This window comes from Mesoplodon bidens, assembly GCF_964165515.1.
Source record: "Mesoplodon bidens genome assembly, chromosome: 13".
Lineage (NCBI taxonomy): Eukaryota > Metazoa > Chordata > Mammalia > Artiodactyla > Ziphiidae > Mesoplodon > Mesoplodon bidens.
In genome coordinates, this window is record NC_138169.1 from 12,943,738 (window position 1) to 12,964,076 (window position 20,339).

The following is a 20,339-nucleotide window of genomic DNA, read 5'->3' on the forward strand; positions in this document are numbered from 1 at the left end:
ACCTGAATGTGTGAATTTGACTGTGCTCAGGGTGTGAAATGAGATGTCTTGGAGGGCTCACCCTGGCTAATATCTAAACCCATTGACCAGCCCAGTTATTCCTGCAGGGTTTAAATTGGGAAGCTCAAACTCTTCTCTTCCTGGAGATCTCTGAGTTTCACAGGAGGGTCTATGAATCAGCACACAGTAAAAGATCTGTGACTCTGAGTTTGAAACCCCAATTCCCTTGTGAGATGTGGATATAATATTTACTGGTGTCTGGCAGGGGGATTGGTAAAATACCCACATGCTCTGTGAGTGCAAATGCTCATTACGTACAGCAGCCCTAGTCAGCTCCTATTCAAATAATAGAGTCCTAGGACTCGAAGGAATCCTTAGAGATTGCCCTGCTTCTGGAAATATTGGACTTAATATACTTTTCACTCATTACTTTCCCTTCCTCCCTCCCTCTCTTCCTTCCTTTCTTCCTTCAAGGCAGCTCTAGTTGAGACTATGGATTCCCAAACTAGTCTCTCTAGGTATAAACTCCACTCTCCATTTACTAGCTGTGTGCCCTTGGGCAAATGACCTAACCTTTCTATACTCAATTTTCTCATCTGTAAAATAGGGAGAATAATAGTACCTACATCATAGGGTTAGTGTGAGGATTCCATGGGTTAATATGTATGTATAGCACAGGTTCTATAACAATTCTAGCTCAGTCAATGCTAATTCATTCGTTCACCTAAGACCTACTGAGTTATTACAATGGAGCAGGGAGTGTGCTAGGTCTGGGGGCCTTGCATTAATGAGAAAACTGATCTCTGCCCTCATAGAGTCTACCATCTAGAGGTAGCCAATAAACAATACAAGTAATACAATAAACAATGACACGACAATAAACAAGTAAACAGGTGAAATAATTACAAATTGGGGTAGATCCTCTGAAGGAATCAACAGTGTGGTCAGATGGAGAATAATGAGGGAGGTGTGCTCTTCAGCTACTGCGTGGTTCAGGCAAGCCTTTTTGAAGAGGTGACATTGACCTGCGATCCATGGGTCAAGGCAAGCATGGGCAGGGCCGAAGGGAAAACTTGCCTGGCAGAGGGAATCACTGGTGCAGAGTCGGGAGCTGGGAAGGTACTTGTGTCAGAGCCAGCGTGGCTGGAGCAGAGCGGGCAAGAGGGTGAATGTGGGGTTGGATGAGGTTGGAGAGCTGAGTGAGATCCCGTCACACAGGGGCTCTTGAGGAGGCAAGGGGTGCGGTTTGATGTCAGCTTTAGAAAAGCTCATTTTGGCTGTCGCCTGGAGAACAGACTGCATAGACGTCTATCAGGCAGTTCTTAGGGTAAACAGCGGAATCCACTCTGGTTTAAGCAGAAAAGAGATTTTTTAAAACGATGTGAGGTCACTCTCAAAGTTATTGGAGAGGACCAGACTTGAAACTAAGCTTCCAAGAACAGCCCCCAAAATGATGCCTGCAAAGGGGCCTGATGCTTAAATCCCTGTGCAGCTGATGCTGAGCACCACATGCTCCGAGCACAGCTTTCCACCAGGGTCCTAGCTCGACTGGCAGCCTCTGGGCCACTGCTGCTGCTGTTCTGGCCACAGGCAGTCGGGGGTCTCTGCCATCTACACCAGCAAACCCAGACCTTTGGGACTCACTGCGTGAGGAGCGGCCGATGCGTGGGTTCTGGTCACACACCCACAAGGGGGCCTGGGAATTTACGTTCTGTATTCTAAAACATTGAGCAGGTGGGACACAGGTGACGGCAATTCTTTATTCCAGAAGGGCAGCCAAGAATACGTCATATTGCCAGAACACGACAGCAGCCCATGTTGGCAGGGCAGGATACTTGGATCCGGTTGGGAAGCGGTTGCAGTCACGAGGGCAAGGGCCAATGGAGTTGGGACTAGCTCGGTGCTGGAGCTAGGCAAGGAGCAGCAGGTGGTCTTGAGAAGTGATTTGGAGGTCACAGCTGTAGGACTTGTTAATGGCTTGGATGTGGGGGAAGAGGGAGGGAAAAATCAAGGATGAATGCTGAGGTGCCAGTCTCTAGTCTATAGATATTTTGACCATATTTTTCTAAGGAAAAATAAGGATACCTCACCCAGAAATAAGACAGGGTTTTGAAATTAAACAATTCCTGGGAAACTGAGGACAGTATCAGATCTATCTGCCTGTTCCTCAGAAGTGGATCTGTTATCCAGAATATTCTTCTGCATCTACTTTCTTTGTATGTCTCAATTTTCCCCAGATACCTTGTGAATGAGTATCTGGAAGGAACTGATAACCTGGGTCACCATGTTAGCTCTTGAACTCCCCCCTCCCCTCCATTGTCTCCTCTAAATGGGCTTCCAGGTGGTGAAATGGACTGATTTGAGTTTCAGCTCCTCTGTGACAGAAGTGCTAACAGGCTGTGAAACGGTTGAGAGGCAGGCTGAAGGAGGTGGCAGGAGAGACCCCGTCCTTCCTGCAGGAAGTGGGACTCCACAGGCTCACCCAGCCTGTGGTCCATTTCAGGTCCTTTGTACATAGCCCTTAATGGGGACGACGGTGCATGGATTTGGTGAGGGACATGCAAAGCCATCAGCTTGAGGGCTCCGGGGTCTGCCTTTGGCTCATATAGAAACACGGTCCAAAGAGTAACTCAGTCCTACACACCATGGGTAAACGAAATCTGCTTTGCTGCATTGGAGGTTTGAGTCAGTCAAGGATGAGAAAACAAGTTAGATGCAGAGAAAGGACCAGAAATCCCCTAGACTCTAGTGAGTCTAGGCTTGTGTCTTGATGACTTCTGTCAGGGTGTCTGCAGTCTTAAAAAGACCAAAGGAACAGTCAGTGTTGTCCCAGAGTCCTGGGGCTCCAGGGTTGTTCTAGAAACATCTTTGTTACCACACATTCATTCACACTGTGGAGATGGGTGTCTCCTCCCCTGCCCCCCACCATGAGGGCTGGACTTGCTTTGGGGTTGGCTTCTTACCAATCTCATGTACATGGTGGCTTTACCACGTCACCTTGACTGGGCTCACCCACGTTTCCCAGAATCCCCATCCCTGTATGTTCCCGATGATTCAATCAATCATGCCTATGTGATGAAATCCCAAATCTCTGCACAAAAAAGCCTGATAGAGCTTCCTGGTTGGTGAAAACATAGCTGTGCCAGGATTCACGTTGATGACGGAACTCATAGATGATGCCCTGATTCCCGGGGAGAGGGCAGGGAGGCTCCATGATCGGGACCCCCCCAAACCTCACCCTATGTGTCTCTTCCTTTGGCTGGTCCTGATCTGTGTCCTTTACAACAAAACCGTAATCATAAGTATAGCACTTTCCTGAGTTCTGTGAGTTGTTCTAGGGAATAATCAAACCAAAGTGGGTCATGGGAACCCCTTGGTTTTGTGGCCAGATGTGCAGGTGGCCTGGGGACCCCACTTGGGGCTGGTGTCTGAAGTGGGGGCAGGTGTGTCTAGGGGCCCAGGTTTTCTGATTGGCCTCTGAGTGATACACATGGCTCGTCTGCTAGTGCTCCCTGCCTCCTCTACGCAGGGTATTCTTTGCTATCCACCCAAACCCTCTGCTCTGCTCTTGTATCACACACTTGTCATTTTCCAGTTCCCTGGGTGTCAGAGAAGGAATGATGCCAATCAGTGCTACAAACACTAAATGGGTGAATATTGCAATGGCGCTCCACAAAAAGGACAAAGCCTTGGCAGATCGGGGCAGGCTGGAAGAAATGCAGCATTTATCGGCTTCAGAAGCTTGGGAGAGATTTCTATGACTGGAGATTGGTTGAGGTCTTAGCAAGAACCTTTCCTCCCTGAGAATTTTTCTGATACTTGCTACCCAAACCATACAACCCCGGGACTGTATGACATTTTCCTCCTTGTTTGATTCCCCTTTGCTTTCAAAGATCTTTCTTCACTAGACTGTCAGAGCAATAACAGCAGCTACCGTTTGGAAAGAACCCACTCTGTGCCAGGCACTTGCCATACATTACCCCTGAAGCTTGCAGTCCACAAGTTCGGATTATTAGCTGCACTTTACAGATGGGAAAACTGAGGCTTATAAAGCCACATGCTTTGGGCACAGGACCGTACAAACAATTATAAATGGCAGAGCTGTGATCCAAACCCAGATCTCTCTGGCTCTGAAGTCCGTGCTTTGCCCTCACCTCCATCTAAGCTCTTTTAGTCTAGGGAGACACCTCTGCATCTCTGGCACACAGCACCAGGTCTGGAAAGAATTGCTTTACCTTTTTTGAAAAATAACTATATTTTGGAAAAAAAAAAAAAAAAAAAAAGAGTTGCTTTACCTCGTATTTGGTGAATTCTCCTGCCCCACCATCTCCACCTCCTTAACTGGCCCCTTTTCTTCCCCGACACAGGGAGGTGGGGGAGGAGTGGGGGAGAAAGCCTTTCCTGTCCTGCCCCCGCTTCCAGCAGATCGCTGGGTATTTTTAGCAGCCTGGGAGGACTGCTAGTCAGAGGGGCTCAGGTTTTCAACTTGCCTTGTCAGCCCTGCTTCCCGAGTCCCCCACAAAAGGTTTACGGTCAACTCGGAGCAGGTTTGCTGATGCAGCCACAATCAAGCACTCGGAGAGCCCCAGCGCTGATTTCTTGCCCATCTCTATCCTGTAACAGAAGATTTTTCAATCGAGTAGGTTCGTCTCATGCACGACATTAGTTTTAAAATAGCTCTAGCCCAGCTCTGAGGATGGCACGAGGCCCCACACAGGGATTTGTACTCAAAGTCATGGAAATACATTTATTTTGCTTTCCTCTTTCTCCCTCTTTCAGAAATACTCACGCAGGAGTATTTCTCGCATGTCAGGAAAAAGACTCGCTCTGCAGTGAAGACAAAGAGTGGTGTATTCTGTTTGTAGAGAGAGGAGAGCTCCGTTTGGGCTCACCCGCAGGCTCCTCAGGACTAGATAATGAGGGGCTTCCTTAGCACTTGACCCCGGGAGTGTGAGCTGGAAACTTGCAGCAATGGTAATCTTCCTGCAATTTCAACACTGGACGCGGGGCTGGCAGAGAGGTGTCGCTTTGCCAGTTTCAGTGTAATGGGAAAGATGAAGCGTACCTGGGTGTGACTGAGCCCTACAGACAGCATGAAATCACAGCCTGAGCCTGTTCGTGGACAGAACGGCTGACCTGCAGAGATCAATGCATAAGCTCGTGCGTCATCATTTTGTACCTACTCAGGTGTGTCTACAGGATGAAGTCCTAGAAGTGGGGTTGCTGGGTGGCAGAATGTGTGTTAGTTTCCCATGGCTGCTTAGCCACAAACGAGTGGCTCAGGACAACACAGAATGTATTCTCTCACAGTTCTGGGGGTCAGAAGTCCAAAATCAATTTCATCAGGCTAAAATCAAGGTGTTGGCAGGTCAGATTCCTTCTGCAGGCTCCAGAAAAATCATTTCCTTGCCTTTTTCAGCTTCTGGTGGCCACCTGTCTTCCTTGGCTTGTGGCCCCTTCCTCCATTTCCAAAAGACACTAATCTCTGCTCTGTCAGCACATCGCCTCCTCCTCTCTGATCTCCTGCCTCCCTCTTATAAGGACCCCTACGATTACATCAGACCCACCTGGATAACCTAGAATAGTTTCCCCATCTCGGAATTCCTAACTTAATCTTCAATCCTTTTTGCCACATAAGGTAACACACATTCTGGGGATTACGATGTGGACCCAAGCATTCAGCCTCAAAGGGTCTGTACTTTTATACTCTTGACAAATTGTAAATTGCTCTCCATAAATGTTGTAACAATTTACCTCCTCACCATCACTATAAAGGCAAAACTATTTCTTATACCTTACCAGCACAGCTTTCTCAAACTGATCTTTGCAAACGTGATGATAAAAAGTCATACCCATTGTGGTTTTTTTTTTTTTTTTTTTAAGATGTTGGGGGTAGGAGTTTATTAATTAATTAATTTATTTTTGCTGTGTTGTGTCTTCATTTCTGTGCGAAGGCTTTCTCTAGTTGTGGCAAGCGGGGGCCACTCTTCATCGCGGTGCGCGGGCCTCTCACTATCGCGGCCTCTCCTGTTGCGAAGCACAGGCTCCAGACGCGCAGGCTCAGTAATTGTGGCTCACGGGCCTAGTTGCTCCGCGGCATGTGGGATCTTCCCAGACCAGGGCTCGAACCCGTGTCCCCTGCATCAGCAGGCAGACGCCCAACCACTGCGCCACCAGGGAAGCCCCCCATTGTGGTTTTAATTAGCATGTATCTTATGAGTGAGATAGAGAATACGTTTATATGTTGAAGAGCCATTGTATTTCACCTTTGGTCCTCTGTCTTGTCACATCTTTTGCCCATCTTCCTTTGGGTTGTTGGCCTTTTTGCCCTTTGAGTTGAATTGCAAATGGTATTGTTATTATTAACCCCATTTTTTAGGTAAGGAGGTTGAAGCATAGACACCTTAAACAGCTTGCTCAGGTCTGCGGGATGGTAAATGGCAGGGTGGGCATTGAAACCATCCTTGACTTTGAACTTTATCTATGTTGCAGTCTTATCAGCTGGCAGCTAAGCGTAGATTATTTCTCTGTCAAAGCACGCATTAGGGATAACAAACAACAACCACAACAAAAAAAAGAGGTTTCCCTTATGCTGGATGGTGCTATTGCAGTTTTCCAAGAGCTTTTATTTTTATTACCTCATTTTTACCTTCCTAGATATTATCATCCCATTTTATAGGTGAGGAAACTGAGGCTCATAGAGACTTAGGAGCCTGGCCTCAGCCATATGACTGATGGGTATAAATCTAAGTTCAGAACCTGCTCTTAGCCCAGCGCCTTTGTGCTATGCCATCAGCCATTTGTGGTTTAAGGCTTTCATATACCACCCTCAAATTTTGTTACCCCAAGTCCAACTATATAATCACGTCTTTACTATCATTTTAAAATTGACTCATTTTCTACAAATGTATCCCCATTCTAATCAGTAACAGTCTGATGTGCCCTATTTGTTCCTAATCCCACATATCTAAGAATTTCCGTGTCCCACCTAAAACCCTCTCCTTGTTTCCCATAAGTGGTAAAAATACTGCACATTTTGGAAACACTGCATTGCATTCATAAGACCTCATGGAAAATGACAGACCCTTATAACCATTGCCCTTTATTAAGCACCTACTAAATGTCAGATGCTTCATTTAATCCCCATAGCAACCCTAAGAGACTGGGTTTTCTCAGTTCAGGGAACAGGAAATGGAGGCTCAGAGATGTTAGTTGACTTACCCAAGGTCACACAACCAGCAAGTGGCAGAGCTGGGATTTGAGCCCAGGTCTTTCCGACTCAGAAGCCCATGCATTTACCCCAGACCTGCACTGCCCCAGGTCCCCACAGCCTGGGCACTAGTTTGCTGATTGCAAAGTCTGTCCCCAGTTGGTGATCGCTGGCCAGGACCTCAATCATCTCTGTAAGCTCTTTCACTGTGCACGGTTAGGATTTCTGAGGCAGCCCACCAAATGATTAAAGGGCCTTACTGGTATACCCTCAATTGTTTTATGGGCATAACACCTCCACGAGGTGGGCAAAAACAATGAACCCATTTACAAGTGAGTAAAGTTGGAGAGGTTACATGATTCCCTAAAGTCACCCAGTAAGTGAGCTGCAGAGCCAAGAATAATAAATAATATTGTTTCAGGAGACTCAAACTCAGTGAACCTAAGAGCTTCCCAGGGCCCCGTGGTACTCAGGTCATCAGAAGGTGTTTCCCGGCCCTGACCCTTCAGAAGCAACGCTTCCTCACCAGTGCAGAGGTCAGGGTGCAGTGCTTACGTCTGGGAGTTATTCAGACTGTCCGTGTGAGCTCAGACCACCCAGAGCATTTTCTCACCGTTATTCCTTTCAGATCATAGCTAGCGTATGTTTTCCATCAAGAGAACGGCACTATGTATTTTGTAGTGGTAAAAATAATACAGATTTTATTTAGTGGAACACTCCCAGGGTTACTGTGAAGATGAATGAATTAGCATTCCCAAAGCACTTTTGAATCCTAGACAGGCTGAAGTGGAGGGCAATTCTATTGTTGTTCATCCTAACAATAGTACAGGCAGACCCCAGAGATATTGCGGGTTTGGTTCCAGACCACCGCAATAAAGCAAATCACATGAATTTTTTTGTTTCCCGGTGCATATAAAAGTTACGTTTACACTATACTGTGGTCTGTTAAGTGTATACTAGCATTATGTCTTAAAACAATGTACATACCTTAAGTTAAAAATCCTTTGTTACTCAAAAATGCTAACCATCATCTGAGCCTTCATCAAAGATCACTGATCACAGATCACTGTAACAAATATAATAATAATGAAAAAGTTTGAAATATTTCGAGAATTACCAAAATGTGGCACAGAGACAGGAGGTGAGCAAATGCTGTTGAAAAAATGGTGCCGATAGACTTGCTTGACGCAGGGTTGCCACAAACCTTCCATTTGTAAAAAATGCAATATCTGCAAAGCATAATAAAAGGAGGTATGCCTTTAATTGACTGGCGGGGCCCGGGTGGGGGTGGAGGGAGTATTTCCTTGATAACCTTTTGATTCTGCTATGAAAAACTGGTTGAACAAAAGGTGGTTATTCCCATGGGTATAAAGATAATTCATAGCTTCCGATCTCCACTTCAGCCATTTCCCTGGTATTCTTAGCTATAGTTTTTCAGATTCTAGTGGCTGGTTGTGACTGACACAGCAGAGTAAATTCCTTTGGGCTTACTTCTAGACTGCAAACTATCAAAAGGATGCTGTATATCCGAGACACAGCTGGTTTGGTTTTCAGACTTTGGGAGTTAAAAACCTATGTCCACACAAAACCCTGCACACAGATGTTTATAGCAGCTTCATTCATAATTGCCGAAAGTTGGAAGCAACCAAGATGCCCTTCACTAGGTGAATGGATAAATAAGCTATGGTCCATCCAGACAGTGGTCTATTAATAGCACTAAAAAGAAATGAAATCATGAAAAGGCATGGAGGAAAATTAAATGCATATTAGTAAGTGAAAGAAGCCAATCTGAAAAGGCTACATACTGTATGATTCCAACTATATGACATTCTGGAAAAGGCAAAGCTGAGGCGATGGTGAAAAGATAGTGGTTGCCAGGGGTTGGGTGGGAGCAGGGAAGAATAGGCAGAGTGCAGAGGATTCTTAGGGCAGTGACACTGTTCTGTTTGATACATGTATGGCTGATGCATGTCATTATACATTAGTCAGAACCCATAGAAGGTACAACACCAAGACTGAACCTGAATGTAAACTATGACTTTGGGTGATTATGATGTGTCAGTGTAGGTTCATCGATTGTACTGTAACAGATGTACCACTCTGCTGGGGGATGTTGAGAATGAGGGAGGCTGCACATGTGTGGGTATGTGGGAGGTATATGGGAACTCTCTGTACTCTCTGTTTAGCATTGCTGTGAACCTAAAACTGCTCCAAAAATTAAAGTCTATTAAAAACAACACACGCACAAAACTTAGAGTATGTCTCCTGGAGATTTCCAGTTTATACATGGGAAAGCTGAGGGTAGACTTGGACATGCAGTGGGCATCTGACTCCAGATCTGCTGACCTTGAGGTCGTTGTCCTTTCCACCATGCCCTACCTGCCAAGGAAAATGTCAGCATCACCCCATCCGTGACCTGGTTGCCCACACTCAGAATGGAAGCCGCAAACACTAGCCTCTGTGGCCCCCATGAGCCACCCTCTCCAGAACCTCTTCCTCAAGCATTCTTGCTGTTGAAGCCAGACGGTGGCAATCTCCTCTCAATGGCCGTGGTGCCTGTTGGCCTGAATGGTAGTTGAAATCTTGTGTGCTCACTAACTGGGCATTAGGGGGTGTTTATGTTGTGCCTTGAGCAAAGGAAGGCATTACTCACACCAGCATCTGCTCCCAAGAAGTCTGAGAAGCTCACTTATTCAGCAGAGCATGATGGAAAAATGCAACTCTGAGCCAAAGGTCATCCTTTGGCTTGTTTGAATGTGGGGAACCAGGAGTCCTAACCCTTTCCTTTCATTCGCCCCAACTGTTGCTTGAAACTCTTCAATCTTAACTTGAACTCTATAAATACTTCTAGTTTTAAAAAAAGTATATAAAACTAACTTTTTTTTTTAGTAAAAAACTTTATACCAGGACAGTTTGCCTCTTATATCTTTGAATGGATTAAGTTTCAGTTTATAAAGTCAGATTAAAATGGGGGAGCCAGATTCCCACTCGCACAGGGTGTTTACTCTGCTCCTGGAAGCCGCAGGAGGAGGTTTGGCCCCTTAGCCGTTTCCTCTGACCAGCAGCTGATTCTTTTGATATCCCATCTTGTGTCCTGTCCAAAATAAATGATGGGAGCGATTCAGGCTCCAGTAGCATGGAGAGACCGTCTGCTGGTGCCATCTGATTCCTCAGCAGGCGGAGCTGCACAGCCCTGGGATGCAGTGGCCACCGAAGCGGATTTGTCGGCTGTGGGTTGGGGGATACCACCTTGCCCTTCACACAGGAAAACAGCCTACGAAGAGGGAGCGCTCTGCATAGTCTCAGGTTCCAGGCACTGGAACTTGTGCCAAGAACTCGCCTGGACCTCTGGTCCTACAGGAAGCTGCCTCCTGTGTGATGGATCGCCACCAAGTTGCTGTGTGACCTTGGGCAAGGCACTTCCCCTCTCTGAGAATAATTTTCCTCATATGTAAAAGAAAAGAGCATCGTCATAATAATAGTTAATGAGTATATCCTAGGCACTCTCTTAGTACTCCCCTCCCAGAGGTCCTCTGTGATTGACATTATCATCCTTATTTTGCAGGCTAGGGATTGTGACTGAAGGAGGTTTGCCCACAGTCACAGAGCTGGTAACTGATACAGCCAGAATCTGGGCTCAGTCCATCCGACTCCAGAGCCTACGCCATTAACCTCCCACGATACAATATCAAACACCTTCCGCACGGTCTCTGCGAATCCTCAAAGCAACCATAGGAGGCTGATGCTATCATTACCCACGTTTTATAGGCGAGCAAAGGTCTCGTAACATCTTTTCCACCTGTGAAAAAACTATTCTTTTTAAGTTCAGGAGGCCGGTGACAGAAACATGAGTTTAGGAAGGTCAGCGCTCAGACTTCCTGTCGGCAGAGGAGAATGGACAGAGGGCATAGAGGGAAGGGTAAATGAGAGGAAGTGGCTCCTCAGCCAGGTCTGCAAAGCCCTTTCCCAGGGACCCCGCAGCGCTCCCAAATCATTGATTGCAGCAACCTGGGAGGTAGGTGCTGTCACCACCCACTTTTTACAAAGGAGGATGGAGAGAGAGAAAGAAGATGCCCCAGGTTACAGAGCTCTTAAGTGGAGCCTTGGGGCTTGAGCCCAGGCCCCCCTGATTCCAAAGACGTAACTCTTGAACTCTTTGCCATCCATCCTGCCTCCTGACACTGACCCCTGACCTCTACTCTGTCCACCCAAGCCCTCCAGATTCTATAAACGCCCCATATACTTTCCAACACCTGTGCCTTTCACTGTGCAGGTTCCTCTGTCCAGAGCGTCCCTTCTCCCTTTTGTCTGTTGGCCAGATTCCTTCACCGTTTTCTGATCAGGCCAGCTCTGGGCTTAACTCTTCTGAAGTCTTTCCTGAGAACCCTGGCAGATGGCACACCTCTCCATCTGTGTCCCCTGAGCTCTGTCATGGAAATGAGACTATCGGATGACAACGGTGGCTGTAATAATAATCATTGTTGTCGTAAAAACTGCAGCCTTTCTTGAGTCCTTACTGCGTGCCAGGCCAGGTGCTCAGCGTTCACACATACCTCATTCAACGTGTTCCCATCACCTCTGTCTTTCTGAAGAGGAAACTGGGGCTCAAAGGAGTTAACTACCTTTCCAAAGACCCCTCAACTAGTACACGCCTGCACCTGTGCTGTTGTCAGCAGTAGGAGATATGATGATGGAAACAGGAGACTGGAAGGATGCAAGGAATGCGCCACAAGCCAAGGAACACGGGCAGCCTCCAGAAGTGGAAAAAGGCAAGGAAACCCATCTCCCCTGAAGCCTCCAGAAGGAACCAGCCCTTCTGACACCTTGATTTCAGACTTCAGGCATCCAGAACATAAACTTGTGTTGCTATAGGTTTGTGGCCATATGTTATAGTAGCAAGAGGAAACTCATAAGGCAGAAATGCTTTTCAAGAGAGGAGCTGACATTCTGTGGTCAGCACCTCAGCCAGGGCCCTGCTTACAGAAAAACATGCTTGTTCAATGAAGATGTGCCAGCTTGGTGTTATCCGTGAGCAGGACTGTCAAAAGATTTCAGTCCACCCCCCCACCCCCTACCCCCATCTGGAATGTTGGCTTTTAAACCCGGATCTCTGGAGTTCAGCCTGGCCTTTCTGTCCACCGTTCCGGGAGAACGAGCACATCACCCCCACCCCCTCTACCCGTCCTGTTCGAATGAATGGTTCTTTTCTATCTGTATAAGGGATTATTGTTCTAATTATTTGTGCATCTCTATGGAAACATTCCTGAAAAATACTATATGTCAACTTGAATTTTCCACCAGCAACGTCTTTGGAACATCTGTCTGACCATGGACTTGGTTTACATTGAGGGAGGAGGTACTTCCCTTTCGTCCACGCATCAGTGATAGATAAAGCAGTGGAAAAGCCTCTGGGCGTCAGGAAGCCTGAGCTCCGTCTGGCCCAGACCTGCCCTTAACTTTCTCTGTGACCTTGGACAAGTCACTTCACCCCAAATCCGTGTACTTCAACTTTACTTCCTTACTTGTAAAGTGTGTTGAAGTGAGTAATCAAGAATACGCCTTTCTGTTCTAAGATTGTATGCTTCTATATCCTCTGCCAGTCAGAAACAATGCTTTTCTACCTACCAGCCAGCCTTGTTGTCCATCACTGTCCCTTGGCACTCTCTGTCCAGGGATTACAAAGCTATTTACATTTTTCTGAATGTAGAGTAATAATATTAGTAATAATAATACCAATATCTGCTTCCCATTTGTTGCCACTCTGCTAAGCACTTTATATGCATTATCTCATTTAATCATCACTGCCCCAGGGGTAGACTTTTTTCCCCCTCTTTTACGTATGAGTAAAATTAGGCTCAGAGAAATTAAGTAACTTTCCTGCGGTCACACAGTTAGTAAGTGGCAGAGCTGGCATTTAAGTGAGCTATCTGTTTTCAGAGCCAGCAGCACTCTTAACCACTTGTTCATAGACCACGAGGAACGTGGTTAGGGCCCCATCAGCATTTGCAGAATGTTTGAATGAATGAACTTGAAAGTCATTCCAAGAAGCAAAACAGTTATCACATTTCCCTGCTTGGGGCTGAAGGTACTTCTTAGAGCAGCCAGCCTCCAGCCGAGCTTCCTGGGGGCACACGTAGGAGCTTCCTGGTTGCTTTATGGCATGCCCTGCCTTGGAGGTCAGACCCGCAGGAAAATGGCAAGGTCTGAAGCACAGGTTTGGATTGTCCCTTCGAAGCCAGAAACCCCAGGGGGAGGGTGTCCCAAAGGAATGCATTTTATTGCTTTTGCCTCAGCTGTTCATTTACAGCATGAATTTCTCAGGCTCACTCCGAACTTGTGTTCTTAACCATGGAATTGGGTTAGTTATATAGAGAGAGACAACTTTATTCTGGAGTAGACCTGGGAAGAGTTTTAAGCCAGCCCTTGGCTCCCTGCCTTTCAGCCCAGCTGCTCCTGTCAGCAGCCCCTACCTGGTTTCTGAGTGAGAAGTCCAGGCAGGAATTCTTGGATGCTGTAATGAAGAATGAGCGTGCTTCCCTTATTCATTTCCCCTTCTGTGGCTAGTTAGGAAGCAAAGAGAAAACCTGAGCATTTCCCCCCTGTACATCCCAGAAAGTCTTTTCACAGAAGATCTTTGCTTAGAAGGTCTAATTCTGTTTAACAGAACACCAGTCCTAGGTTCCTTCTAGGGCTGCCATGGTTAGTGGTCTGGGTCGTTTCCAGAAGGACACAGAGAAATGCCTCTTTAGAGGGGTTATGCTAGCCTCTTAGAATAGGTTCATTTTTTGACCTTTTTTGAGAGCTTGCTGTGTACATGCTAATCACTTAGAACAGGAGTTCTCAGTGGGGGTGGCTCTGCCCCCAGGGGACAGTCGGCAAAGTCTGGAGACATTTTTGGTTGTCACAACTAGGTGTGTGTGTGTAGGGGTGCCACTGTCATCTGGTGGGGAGGGGCCGGGGATGCTGCTCAACATGCTACAATGCACAGGACAGCCCCTCACCACAAAGAATTGTCTGGCCCCAAATGTCTTTAGTGCCGAGGCTGAGGACCCCTAGCTTGGAGAAGACAGAGTGTGTTCTTCAAGGTAGGGGTCAGGGAAGGCCTCTGGAGAGGGACATTTGAGCAGAGACACAGAGGAGTGAAGGAAATCTGTGAGCAGAGGGGAGGCGCACTGCCTGGGGGGACTGGGGGTTTCAGTGTAAGTGCGAGGGAGCTTGGGGGTTCCCAGCAGGACGGTGAGATGCTCTCACCCTGTGCTGGTGGGAGTTGGAGGTACTTAGTAGGAAACACATGGTTTAGGTCCTTAGGAATTTGTAGTATCATCAGAATATGAATACAAGTACATATTATATTTAAGAGTCTGGAGACTGATAGTGGCAGTAAGTCTATATAGGTGCCTACAGCCATTTCCAAATAGTTTTGGGGATTCCATTCAGTTGCGCACCTCTTAGCCATTTGTTCAATAAATACTACTTAGCACCTATCAAGTACTAAGACCAGGGTAGGCACTGAGGCTTCGAAGATGCACCACAGGCAAGAAGGAGGAGAAAACCCAAGTTCTGGAGTCCAGTAGGTTGCCTCCTGCGACTCACCAGCCGTGTGACCTTGGACAGGACATTTCTTGACCTCTCTGAGCTACAGGTACATCCTCTGAACGCTGGAGGGAGTTGATAATGGCATCGACCTTCTGGCATTGTTGGGAGTGAGTAAGTCACTTAGCACCACGCCTAGTAAACAGGAAAGCCCCAGTTAATGGCACCAGTGATGAGATGCTATCCCTGTGGCCCGGGAACTCACAACCAGAGCAGAGAGCACCAGAGAGAACAGCTTACTGTCACTGTTTTACTGTTAAATCACATTTAAACTCATCTCTACTGCAGTGGATGCCCAAGATACACTGTCAAGTGAAAAAAGAGTATATTGCAAGAATGCAGGCAAAGTACAGTCCCATTTATGTAAAAGAAGAAGTTTTACGTATCACACGTGACTGTGTAGTAGAGTAGGTTATGAGCAGCGTACATAAATACGCATATATTAGAGGACGATCTGGAAGGATACCAACCCAGCTGTTACCAGGAGCTAGTTACCTGCAGAGCGGGATCGGGGCTCAGAGATAACTTTCAGTTTGTGGCAGAGATAGTCATGCTCACTGCATAGCCCTGTGTTCACATCCGTTTCCTCGTCTCCATGCGGTCTGATAGGGGCTGAGTGACTAATCTGGCCATTGGAGTGAGTGTGTCTGTGTGTCCCTTCTGGGTGGAGGTATTTAGAAGCAGGTGGGAGTTTTTTACTTTACTCTCCCGCTTTGCTGCAGTGACTCTGATTCCATGGGCTGAGGATGGGGGAATCCCCATTGTCCTGCATCAGACTTTGTATAATTGAGAAATGGACTCATTAGGAGTGACTGAGATTTTGGAGCTGCAACATAGCATAGCACAGACTAGTTCACACCAGAAATGGCATCTACTTGTGTGCAGTTGGTTTTTCCACATTAAGCATGCATTTTAAAAGTTAAAATTAAACTTTTCTCGGAAAAGGCTACATACTATACAATTCCAACTATATGACATTCTGGAAAAGGCAGAACTATGGAGAAAATAAAAAGATGAGTGGTTGCCAGCAGTTGGGTTGAGCGGGATAAATAGGTGGAGCGCAAAGCACTTCTCAGGGCAATGAAAATAGTCTGTATGGTCCTGTAACGGTGGATACATGTCATTATACATTTGTCCAAACCCATAGAGCGTACGACACCAAGGGAGGACCCTCGTGTCAACTATGGACTTGGGCAATGATGGTGAGTCAGTGTAGGTTCATTGACTGTAAGAAATACCCCACTGTAACGGGAGGCATGGATAGTGGGGAGGCTGTGTGTGTTGGTGGGACGGGGAACGTGGGAACTCTGTATACTGTCCAATCAGCTGTGATGTGAACCTAAAACTGCTCCAAAAATGCAGTCTGTTTTTTAAAAAGTTAAACTTTCGCTGTTGTACGGACAAGTTCTGTGACTTTAGAAACATACAAATTCCTGAAAACACCGATTATTATTAGGCTCAGGAATTAACCAGTCATGGGAAGTCTAGGGGTTCAGTGCCAATGTCAGTGTTGATCTACATCCTTGGGTGGAAGGCCAGTCATTTGGGGGAGCTTCCAATAGTTTGAGGACTCTACGGCTTAGGAAGGAAAAGGGGAGTGAAGACATTCAGGAGGATAACGCTGAAAACAGGAGGCTTTGAAATGGAAGGCAAGTTTCTTTTTGTGAGGCTGAGTCTAGGAGCTACAAGCTGCCTCTTTTCCTTTTAGTATCTTTATTCGGAATGAGACCAACAGCCCAGCCAATATCTATAAATAAACAGCCCATGATGATTTGTCCCTCCTGGTTGCAATTGTCCAAACAAAGGAAAGTAGCCCGTTCCGGGATCTAAGCCCCCCTGGCCACACTGAAGCCTTGGCAGCACTTGAGTCCCCAGAAAGAGATTTTAGTGGTTGCTGTGCAAGAATCCTCAAAGGCGTTTCAGCTCCAGTCCCCGGCCACAATTTAAGGATGGAGTCAGCCAAACATTTGTGAGGCTAAGTGGGAGGAGAAAGAGCAGAAGGAGGAAAAAGGCATTTCCTAGCGCCCAGGGGACCCAAATGAGAAGCAGTCTTTCAGCAGTTTGATTTTTTTTTTTGTTTAAATCCCTTTTGTGGTGCCACAAACTTGCCCTCTGATCTTGGCAAGGGGAGAACTTCTTGAGATAAGAATGCCAGGGCTGCCCTGCGGCTCCCGCACTTCCATTCAGCCCACTGTGTGATGCAGTCGGCTTCTGCCTCCCCGCCTCCCGAGAAGCTGGGCTTCGGAAGCCAACAGCGGTGTCCCAGTTGGCAAACAGAGGGGCTCCTTCAACCCCGGTGGCTCTGACTACGTCTTCCTCTTCCTACTTCTACTTGCCGGCTACTCCCTGTGAGTTTCTCTTGAGGCTTGCAGTGAGTGTGGCCGTCCGTGCTCTTCCTTAGCTTTCTTCTTCCTTTTTTTTTTTCTTAGCTTCCTTCTTGTCTCAAAGTCTATCGTCGTGCCTGGCTTCATATAGACTTCCTGCAGCAGGGCCTGAGACCTGTGCGGTCACACCGGGCCCCACTCTCAGAAGGACTCCGTGCTTGGTTTAATGTTTGGCTCTCACCGTCCTGAAGTTCTTAATACGTTTTTTGTTTTTGTTTTTGTTTTGTTTTTTGCAGTACGCGGGCCTCTCACTGTTGTGGCCTCCCCCGTTGCGGAGCACAGGCTCCGGATGCGCAGGCTCAGTGGCCATGGCTCACGGGCCCAGCCGCTCCGCGGCATGTGGGATCTTCCCAGACCGGGGCACAAACCCACGTCCCCTGCCTCGGCAGGCGGACTCTCAACCACTGCGCCACCAGAGAAGCCCCTTACTACGTTTTGAACAAGGTGTTCTCATTTATATTTTGCAGTGAGCCCTGCAAATTACGTAGCCGGTCCTGCCTACAGGTACTTTGTTTTAATACTTCCCCAAAAAAGTATGTGGGCAAGTGACTTAATTTCTCTGTGTCACAATTTTCTTGGATTATTAAGAGAATTCAGTGACATGGTTCTCGGAAAGCGCTAAGTGCAGTGCCTGGCAGGCATACAGCAGGCACTCAACAAGTGCTGGTTAGGGTTACTATTGCTTCTGGCCTCTCTCCTCCCTTGAGCTGGTTCCCTCTTGCTCATCTCAGTGAAAGAGATTAGCAGTCATTCAGAAGTATCATCTGTTAATCGTAGGCTCCTCCCACTTCCCCTCTCCACATCCCAACCGTCATCAGCTCCTCTTTATTCTGCATTTGAAATGTTTATTAAACTTTTCCTCTCCTTCCCTCTCTGCTGCCACTGTGCAGACTTAGCTTACACGAGTTATTGCAGTGGGTTCCTAATTAATTTCCTTGCCTCCTGTCTTTTCTTTTCTTTTTTTTTTTCTAAAACAGAGCCACTTGATCCAGCAGCTGAGATTAAGTCAAGCTGGTCCAACAGGAATTTATGCAAATGTCCAGGTTTGTCCTTGAGGATGGAGTGTGCTCCATTGAAAGAGGTTGGGAAAAGAAAAGGAACATCGGTGCCTACTTCCATGCCGAGCTTTGAACACACAGTTTTGCATGCAGTCATCACCAGGATGCTATTAGGTGGAGATAGCATCTCCCATTTTATGGGGAAGAAACCAGGGCTCTGAGAGATGGTAGGGCTTGGGCAATTTCACGGTGACAGAGCTGGGATTCATACCCAAATCTCTCTGACTTGAAAGTACCTGCTCACCAGAAAAAAGACATGAGTGGAAAAACTAGTGAAATGGGAATAGGACCTGTAGGCTAATTAGCAGTGATGTGCCAACGTTAGTGTCCTGGTTTGGCTCATTGTGCAATAGTTGTGTAAGATGTTAACAGTAGAGAAAGCTGGGTGAAGCATATACGGGAAATCTCTGTACTATTTTTGAACCTTTTCTTCAACTCTAAATTTATTTCAAAGTACGAAGTTAAAAAAAAAGAAAAGAAGTACCTTTCCACTACGTACTCTGTGCCCTTCACCGAACTTCTTGATCTTATTGTCTAGAACAATCCCCACTTCGCGATACTGTCCCCCCAAAACACACACACATGCACACACATGCACGTGTGCGCACACACATGCTCATGCATACTCCACACGGCGTCTTGCACAGGAACATCAGCCCCAGCTCTCTGCACCCATCAGCTGATGCAGCCCTGGCTATGACCTACCCCAAGGCATCAGTGGGAATTATGGAAGGAGACAGTAACCGGGTGCCTGTGATTTACACTATAACTGTGTTCACCCCCCCCCCACCCTTTGGCTATAAAAATGCAGCGGTGTTGCAATTTATACATTGCAAAATGCCTCTCCTGCCCCCCACCCATCCCCTGCATCACCTCCTCCCCTGTCTCTGAGTTGGCGTGTAACCTTGATGATCCAGCCAAATGAGTTATTTGAGATGGAAACGTTAATTTATTTGAGCAGATGGGTGTCACCGCTGCTCTGTAAAAAGGTGGCGTTTTGCCTTATTGGCCCAGAGTGCCGCAGATGAAGTCCTGGCTGCGTCGCTGAATCACCGAGTGTGAACGGAATCATATGTTAACGGCACTAAGGGAAATGCCTATTTAAGCCAAGCCCTTCCAGAAAACAAATCCTCGCCCCCCCACCCCGATTTTTGTTTTAAATCTGGATTTTCGCATCTCTGATTTGCCGAGGGTCTGAAAAACCTGAAACTCATTATTTCTCAAAGTGTGGTCCAATGTCCGCCCACATCAGAGTCAAGCAAGGGTTTTATTAAAACGCAGATCTGTGGGACCCACCCCTGACCTACAAACCCCCACCCTTGGGAGTACAGGCTTGGGGATTCTGCAGTTTTAACAAGCTCCCTGGGTGACTGTCACACACACTGAAAGTGGGACCCCCGTGGCTGAAATGATGCTATCAAACTGCCCAGGAAAATCTTCAAAACAAAACAGAACAAAGCAAGAAACCTTGGGATCCGAGGTGGGTTTTTTGGGGGGTGGGGTGGGGGGGAGTCCTGTTTTGTTTCTTTCTACTTTCCTCTCCCTTTTCAGATTTTGTGCAAAAAAACTATTACTTTTGTAGTCGGAAATAAATACGTAAAAGGGATAAAAAGATAGCACAAAGAGATTATTTGTGCACTAGAAGCCAAAGACGGTTTGGAAATGTCAGGAATTTCCAAGACAAGGGGTGTCGCTGTCCTTGGCCCTGAACTTTCGGTCTATACTCTCTCCTCAGACACCCTCCACCACCACCCCTACCCCTCCTCCCCCAACTGCTGCCTTCTCTAAGTGTTACATCCAATTTTCTCTTGAATACATGTAGTGAAGAAACTCAATGACCTCCCAGGGGGCCTTACTTATAGGGACGAGAGGATTTATGGAACGTCTGTAAAATACGTGTGTAGAAACTCACGACATTTTGATCACTACCAAGGAGAAAAATGGACAGTTTCCTACCAGTCAGTTGCATGAGCCTTTTTTTTTAAGGGTTTTTAAAATTAATTAATTTCCCCCCCCTTTGTTAGGAATTCTTGGCACGGACACAGGCCCCGGAGAAGGGAAACATTGCCCACGGGCTGTATGTCCAAACTGTCA

The 20,339-nt window shown here is 46.9% G+C and overlaps 1 protein-coding gene across 3 annotated transcripts in view; it reads left to right on the forward strand.

Moving 5' to 3' along the window:
* SPRING1 (SREBF pathway regulator in golgi 1) overlaps positions 1-20,339 on the forward strand; it is a 264,113-nt gene that overhangs the window by 79,907 nt on the left and 163,867 nt on the right. For 2 of the 3 annotated variants that reach the window (XM_081252158.1, XM_081252156.1), the window contains exon 5: positions 18,165-18,230. The exons of the other annotated variant lie outside the window; for it this stretch is intronic. In XM_081252158.1, the coding sequence (XP_081108284.1) occupies positions 18,165-18,230 (66 nt within the window). The remainder of the gene's footprint in view (positions 1-18,164; positions 18,231-20,339) is intronic. 3 annotated transcript variants of the gene reach the window in all.